Source organism: Echinococcus granulosus (genome assembly GCF_000524195.1).
Source record: "Echinococcus granulosus chromosome Unknown EG_S00010, whole genome shotgun sequence".
Taxonomy (NCBI): Eukaryota; Metazoa; Platyhelminthes; class Cestoda; order Cyclophyllidea; family Taeniidae; genus Echinococcus; species Echinococcus granulosus.
The window spans coordinates 784,153-792,601 of record NW_020170390.1 but is presented as its reverse complement, the minus strand read 5'-3'; the positions used below and the strand labels follow the sequence as shown (position 1 = coordinate 792,601).

Genomic DNA, 8,449 nt, shown 5'->3' with positions numbered 1-8,449 from the left:
CTAAAAAACTGCTAGAAATTGAAAGAAGAGAAAGGAAATGGTAATGATATTATGTATATAACACTTAAAAGCTGTCATTTTATCACAAAGGCGGTACTATTCGACCTTAGTAACAGGGCTATTAATCAAGTGAGCGAGAAGATCCATGACAAAACTCACCTGCTGCGAAGCTAAATCGCCTTTATTTAGGTAGACTGTGGATTGGTGAACGTCGTCGTAGATGACTTCGTCGAGCGACGGTTGGGGTGGGTTAGAGGGAGGGCACAGCGGCTCGTGGTGGTAGGATGGGAAGTAGGTTAGAGCAGTGAAGGGCTTGCGTCGCGGCATCGGCTCGGTCAAGGGGAGTTTGAAGCTCTCTTGTGCTGCCATTCTTCTCCATTGCGCACTGCTTCTACCACCTTCACTAACAATATCAACACCAAAACTGCCGCCCTTGCGATAGCCACCTCTAGTGAAGCCAATGCGACGAGGGCGGTAGGTTTCGGCGAGGCTCTTTAAACAGAGGCACGTCTCTGTTGCCGAATTTCGAGGACCGCCCTTAGCCAGTCCCTCTAGGAATTTGTGAAAGCGCATTTTTTTGTAAGTTATCCGTTACATTGCTAACATCCATGGGAAGGAACTACGAGGTTAGTTGATTTGAAGCAGAATTACTCTCTGAGTTTTGCTTGAAGTGTTTCTGTGGTTTCTTCTGTCGATTATCATACTTTGACGCATTTTTTACATGATCGCATTGTGAATCTATTATAAGCTAATTAAAAAACTAAGGTTCCTCTAAATGCAAAGCCTAACTGATACATGGTTGCTGCTTTTCAAAGTTAATACAATTACACGTCTTGTTCAAAGCTACCGGGAGTGAATACATGCAGGACTTTTTTGTTTTATGCTTAAAGATTACATATAAAGTTATGTGATTAATTTTGGGACGCTAACGTTTTCATCCAGCTTCTCAAGCTAACTAATTGGAGCAACACGCATTAAGGTGGCGAGATGTGCCAATCCATTTACTAGAAGTTCTATCGGGCCATTAGTCAGAAGAATAGCCAAACTCAGATTGGTGCTAATTTGTATTTAAGGAAGTCGATCAGTACGTTTCACAAGGCTTTTTTACTTTAATCCATTCATTCAATACTAATATTTCCCCAAAATTCAAATATTAAACGAAAAATAGGAAAAAAAGTAAGGAGTTTCATCATGTTTTATAGGAGAAAAACAATGTTAGGATATTTGTAAGTCAGCGAGTGGGCACTTTCAGGCTGTGTTTGATTCTCCCCTGATAAGAAAAACTGCACTTTTCATCTCGCTGTTTTGCATGAGGTTTTATTGTCCACTGGGATCCACGCTTGGGAAATTTAGCCAACTCAAACTCGCTAGAGAGGGAGTGAACCCATTGAAGATACCGCACAATAAAAATACCAGTTGACAATGAACGGATAATAAAGGCAATAAATTAGTTTTTTCGGTTGATGGCTACTTAACAATTACTCAAGTCATCGCTAATTCAACCATACACATACACATATAGATCTTGATATTTATGAAGTATAATAGCCCCATTCAGCCCTTTGGACCTACACTTATATAAATCAACACAAAGTACCAAAAAATGGAACTTTTTATTCCCGATTTCTTTAGATTTGCTCTTATACTCTCGATTGCGCAGATGGTATTCTCGTTTCCTCCTTTCTTTTAGATAATATCGCGAATATTCACTGTGTAAAATTTAATTATCTGTGATTCTACTCAGCTACATTGTTCAAATAACCTGGACTTCTAAATTTGATGTAATACTTAGTAAGCAACGGTCCTATCAAGGATTTCACACTCCACATGCCACCTTATTTACTCTGAGTAGCATATGTGCTGTTTCTGAAATGACAGCACATTGATATTCGGGCTCATTTTATAAACTGTCAGAATGCATTTGTAGCTGTGCCTAAAGCCAATACATAGATTTTAGGGCTCAAAATTTAGTAGTTGCAATTTACATTTCCCTTCAGACTGAACGCTAAACTACTTCAGCAAATTACCAGTTCGAGGCAAGAAATATTTTACTAACCACTGATCTACTTTGGCAGATATGGCTGCCGGCACGAATGACGCTAGCCCCGAACAGCCGTTCGGTGCCCGATAATTCCGTTTATCGCCTTTAAAATGCCTACTCAGTACATGAACGCATTGTATTAGTGGGACCGCAAAATTGCCCCTCTCGTAGGATCTGCCGTGCTCAATTGAGGGATCAGAGAACAATTCCACCACGTCAGGCGACTGCACTTAGGCTACCGTCATCTCTGATCTGGCAGTCAGAGGCATTGATGCTGATCTAGCTAGGAACATTTTATTAGTAATGGTTCAAAAAATCATACCAACACAGTGTTACATAACCATCCCATTAAGATATACAGCAAGTAAAGGCATCCAGGAAGATATGGGATGCGAAGCGTGTTTCCAGAGCTGCCATGTTAGGGAGTTCTGAAAATCTCAAAGATCGTGTGGATGGGATAAGCAGATTCAAGGTATTAAAAAAGTTTTGAGAACCTTCGGCCAACATCACACACATTCCCACTTTGTCTATGAATCAACTTATTGAAATAGAAGTTGGAGAGTCAGCTCTGTAAATCACTAATTTCATGCTATAAAAATTCATGAGTCAAATAATCGTAATAAACTTCAAATACGAAGCCTATTAATAAAAGTCAAGTTTCTGCTACCACTAATGGATTGTGTGCTAAGTTATTGTTTTACCAATTAGCCACAGCTATTCACAGTCAAAAACATATCCTTACGTTGGTCATTATGGTTGATATCCGACTTCTTGTCAAAACACGGAGCAGGTTTAATTCCCATTTGACCAAAAAAATTCAATGAATTCAGCAATATTTAACAGCTTCTTTAGTGTCGAACATCGTCGAACTTTGGTAGGCCTCATTATATTCACTTAATTTTACATTCTATGGATGAAATACACTAGAAAGTGTAGTTTACAGCAAATAAAGATTGTATTTTACATAAAATTGGAATCTATCTTTATTTCAGTGGAATGACTAAACAATTTAGAATATTTTGTGCACGATAATGACTGCACTAAAAATGATTTTAATATTAATGGAACTTTATATTTCCTTTGCCTTCTGCTATAGTGGAGTAAAAGCTCTAGCTCCATTATTTCTGGTGACGCTTAATTCATGTGAACTATTTATCCAAGGGATGAAGGCGGGTGAAAGCAGCACTCAAGAAGCAGTAATTATTATCACTAGTGTGATAATAGATGTCCACCTTCCAAGATCGAACGACGCCTCTCAATTATGCTAACCATTCTCAGCACAGCAAAAGTTTGGTAGCGAATTTGAAAAAATACTAGAGGACTGTGCTATGACATGCTCGAAGAACTTTAAAAACCTCTTTATCTAGCTTTCTGAAGCAACTATCCCGTAGTCTATGTGATACACCGAGCAGAAACATAAAAATGGACCATTTTGTCGAAAGTTTATGGAGCTGACCATAAAAACTGATCTTCAAGAAAGTGAACTTACTTAAGTATCGCCTTGACATTTGGCAACAGACACAGAAAACCAAATTCAGCAAACAAGACCCGATTGTACAAATTGTGATGATGAAGACGACTTCTGCAGTAAAGTGCATCTCTGAAAAGGATTCAAAAACGCAGTCTCGAATGGCTTGTGATTTTAAGCTCGAGGGAGAGCTAATTCGGCGGGTCGCCTGCACTGAGTACATTTGCTCATTAAGATATACCTAGCTTCTGAAAACTAGGCTAGCCTTTGGTCAAGCAATGGACCACTACGTTTATTGAAGAGCGGTAATATAGCTATAAATAATTTAAAAAGTTTGCTCAATTTAGTTAAAAACAACTCATTTTTAAGCTGATTGTAAAGAAATTTGGTTTGACGAATCGAGAATTGATTCCATCCTTCTTATCAAAGTATATCGAAGCCGAGACAATTTAAACTATATTGCTTTCGTGTCATTTCTGTCAGTGTTGTATATGGATGTACTTTGATGCACAAAAGACTGACATCGACTCACGCAACTTGGCCGCATCGCCACCTGGGTCCGGATGTTCTAATTCCTTTGCCTGTCGCGTAGATTTGAGTTTTTTAGGCCTGGAAAGGGCCCCTGCTCGACCCGATTTCTTCTTGAGAGGTGTGTGAGTGAAGATGGGAGAGCTCTTGCCACCGTAAATACACCAAAAATTTACTCTGGTATTAGCTGATGCCCATCCCAACTCGTAGACGACTCTAGCAGTAGACTCTGAGGAACGGCTATATCGACAACTGGTGACCCCGTCATCAGATATCCTCGTGCAATTCGGATGACCTGAATGAATTCAGTAGCGAATGCATTTGTTGGCTTTGAATGAGTTAAGTTGGGTGAAAGAAGGCTTTTCCTTCTGGCAGATTAGCTCAGTTAACTATGGAAGAGCAATAAATTACGAGAAATTACAAGAAATTTGACTAACGGAAGTTTGGTTTATTTTATCGTTCCATTCAGGACGTCACCAGTTAAAACCCCAAACATTGTAGCAATATTTTAGTTAAGCTTACATAGTTAGAAATAAAACCAGTTAAATTCTATAATTTAGGAATTCAACAAATATCTAAAGTAGGATGAACATTTCAAAAGTAAGGGGTGAGAACGAATATAAGAAACAACTTATAAAGGAAGATGAAACTGAAATTTGTTGGCAAAAATCGCCAGAAGCTTCTCTGCTGACAGCATCTTTGCACAGTACAGTAAAAAATGTTTAATTGAAGTAGCTGGAATGATTGTCATACCAAACACTAGCCAGTTACTCAGTGTGAAGCATTCAGTCAGGCGGAAACGAATGAAAGGCTATAATTTCCAGAGGATCCCTTATATGATTTTAATGCTCTTGATATTTGTGAGGGCTTAGTCGGCTCCAACTCACGAGTTCATTAAAGCATGTTAAATTTCGTTGACAACGCATGTATTTGTACAAAAGGTTCGATTGATGCGTACCTGGTGTAGTAGGTTGGTGGATAGTGAAAGGCACTTGTCATATAAGAAATTTCGAACAAGTGAAACTACAGCTGAAGGCTTTCAATGCGTTCCGAGTGTTAATAACTCATAGAATGTACAATACATACATCAAAACCAACCCTTTACTATAATCTTGCGTCATAGATCGTTATTTTATGCTTGGTAAAATGTAAGGGGCAGCAAGGATTCCAAAAATAATTTCTAGCTGAGTATTTTGTCAAAATCGTTTCCATTATTTGCTTAAACTTATACAAATTTTTAGATATATTAAACTAAATTAGTAACTCAGAAAGAGCAAAATATGAGTAATAAGTGGCTGTGTTATTTCATTGACTGCTGACGTCTCGGTCTCCAAAGAGCTGATAATGCACTATCCACGACTGGCAAAGACCATCTGCGCTCGGCCCTCACACTGCACATTCCACAAGGAGGCCACCCAATGCAACACCAAAATATCACGTCTTATAGGAGGTAAAGTGAGGGGTGTGTGCGTGTGTACATACGGAGATGGTGTGACACTGTAACACAGAAGGTTTGAATTCGAGCCACAACGAAGACTGGAGACTAAATGAAAACTCGTGACACTACGGAAAGCAAGGCCTCAAGATAGGACTGAAGAAAATGAATTCCACATTTAATTGTTATTTCAACATCATTAAAGACAGTGTCGCCAATGAAAAAGTAAAATACAAAGCTGCCAGTAAAGCTCTACATTTAAAGACACCGAAACAGAAGGGTCCTGTTGATTTGTAAGTATGATTAACACGTTTCTTACTGTTTCTGTAAATACTTTGGTTCTGAGCATGAAACATTCCACTGAAATTCCGGACGTTATTGGATCATTAAAGACGTACTGAATACCATTAACTTTTGCTTTTCACGATGCCAGTGATACAACTGTGTTAACAAATGTGAGTGAGCTCCTAAGCCTACCTAAATTTGGTACAGAGTTAGTTCTCACACTGAGCCACATTGCATTTCCTTGTCTGGTGTTGTATTTCTACCATCTACACTAACAAGCAGGTAAAATTCAACAATGACAAATTACATTTTCTACAGCAGTGTTGCATTCACGTTGCGCATTTCGTGAGTCTGGTGAATCGTCTTCGCTTTCTACTAAGCAAAATTTGTGACCTCATCGTGACTCGATTATGAAGGTGCAGCTAAGGTGTGCTTTGATTGGTCGATCGCAAACAATATGAGGGTATTTCACCTGCCCAACTTTTGAACTCCCGTTTTTGCACTTTTTGGGATCTTGCTGCTTGTGACCTTTCAGTGAACGAAGTTTATACTTGAGGGACCAGGCGATGAGTTTGATGGTGAGTTTCCTTATTAAACTTACTTAGGGACAAAACTGAACTTATTAATTTTCCGCTTTACTGGATCATAAAACGTCAGTGGATAGGCAGCATGCAAAAACTCATAGAATTGCTAAAATTTCCAATTCTATAAAGACTTCGGAGTAATAGTTATTAAATTTACAACCAAGTAAAGTGCGATTGCTCACAAATCCAACTTTCCGATAATAATAGTAAAGTTAATCTGCATTTTCATAATTCCGCATTTGAATACAAAGGTGGTTTAAACAATACAAAAGTTTGCCGCCAAAATAAAGCAATTTTAGGCTGGCTCTATTTAGGAAAGTTTTTGGCACTAGCCAAAAATTTTACTTAATTCGTATGGCATACTTTAAGTCATTTTACATTAAATTAAATGAATCTTCCAAAATCATTCAAGACCATTGCGCCACCTTACAGAATCATGACCAGGTCAGCAAATACCACACTCCAGCATAAAAATCTCTCTATAGAAGGATGCACACAACCCTATTGCATTGATAGTACTCAAAATGTGCCTGACCACATCTTACCATCAATGAGAGGGCAAATCAGAGTGCAGTTTTCTCTGCATACTTTGCTACTTCTGATGTCACAACCGAGGCGAATCATTGCGGTGTCAACATGGTCTCCACTTGCGGTGCACTGCAGCTCGACGTTTCCGTTCGGCAGCCGAACTGGTTGTAGGGTGATACTCGGCTCGGCACGCACCCGCGATGTCAACTGAAGGAGAAGGCTCACACTGACTGACCATACAAGTACCTCTGAAAGTTAAATTTCGTTGAAATGGTGTCTTTTAAATCCGTGAATTATGACATCCTTATGTGCAAACCCGATACATTTTTGTCATATTTACAAGAGTAAATGAACTACCACTAGTCGACCCTTTATATCCTGATAATTTTACTAATTAAAATACCATCGCGATACGAGGCAAATAGAGGTGATGGAAATTAAATTCTCATGGAAATGAGCAGTGTCGCATGGAGTCAAACACTGAATGCAAGCTATTATTTAATTATCGTTCATATAAGGACAAGATGGTTCTATGGTTATCAGTAGTCGAGGTGTGGTAATTTAATTGTATAGACCTAAAAATTGTCAAAAATAACAATAACATTTGAGTAAAGTGCTAACTACTTCTATTCACAACACGACATGTACCATAATTATTAAGGATTATTCACAAAAACCAACCCCTCCTAAGGGGATAGTAAAAAGAAAGGGTAAATCTGTGCAAACGCAATACTTCGACCTGTTTATTAGTACGGGGTTTTTGTATTACGCTATACAACACGGGTATTCATTCAATACCATAATGATTTTGTAACATCATTTCCTCGTTTTAATAATCCAGTCAACGTAAAGAGGACAGCGGAAAACATTTTGACTACTTATGCACCGGCCATGATCAACATAAATAGTTATAGCTAGTTAACAAGAAATCTACTATTGTAAACAGGGTCACACAAATAAGAGAACCAATAAGTAATGGTTTAATAGGAGCCCCGATACACAAACATACGTAGCATAGCAGGTATTCTGAGGTAAAACCTCGATTGATTACATGGTGACGGTGTGCGACTGAGCAAGAGAACCTGGCGCCCGCAGCCAATCAGCAAATTCAGCATGAATAGACGACTCAAGAGCAAGCAAAACCAGCGACGAGAGTAAGTTCTCGCGCTTTATCATTACCATGCTTTAACTGCGATCACCGAGGGAAGTACGAAACATCACGCGGCTTGGCGTCACAAAGTGCGACAACATACGCCTTGCTGGCATCCAACACCAAGTGGGTTAACATTCTGGGAAAAAACGTGATCAAGACTTCATTTTATGCTAACATAAGAGTGGTCTCATCCCACATGGAGGTCATTAAACCCATTCCCTATTTCACAGACTGATGGTTGAAGAGAAGGTAACCAATATAGATCATCTTGAATATTTTAACTTTGGTAGATAGAGGGTCCCAAATAGAATTTCATGTTCATACCTGCAATATTTGTGGGCACATTATTTTACTTCCTAGAATGTGCTTACTCTCAAAAATTTAACGAGCTTTCCTTATTCTGTAGTAAATTTCGTGAATGCACAGA

At 38.8% G+C, this 8,449-nt stretch overlaps 1 protein-coding gene across 1 annotated transcript in view; it reads right to left on the bottom strand. All coding sequences in view use genetic code 11, as the record gives it.

The window, feature by feature from the left end:
* The window catches only part of EGR_02291 (hypothetical protein), a gene marked incomplete at both ends in the record, with an annotated part of 11,279 nt that extends 3,234 nt beyond the window's left edge, over positions 1-8,045 (bottom strand). The window contains 4 exons of the mRNA XM_024491540.1: positions 160-551; positions 4,042-4,332; positions 6,887-7,095; positions 7,921-8,045. Of these exons, the coding sequence (XP_024354046.1) occupies positions 160-551; positions 4,042-4,332; positions 6,887-7,095; positions 7,921-8,045 (1,017 nt within the window). The remainder of the gene's footprint in view (positions 1-159; positions 552-4,041; positions 4,333-6,886; positions 7,096-7,920) is intronic.
* Positions 8,046-8,449: the final 404 nt, after the last annotated feature.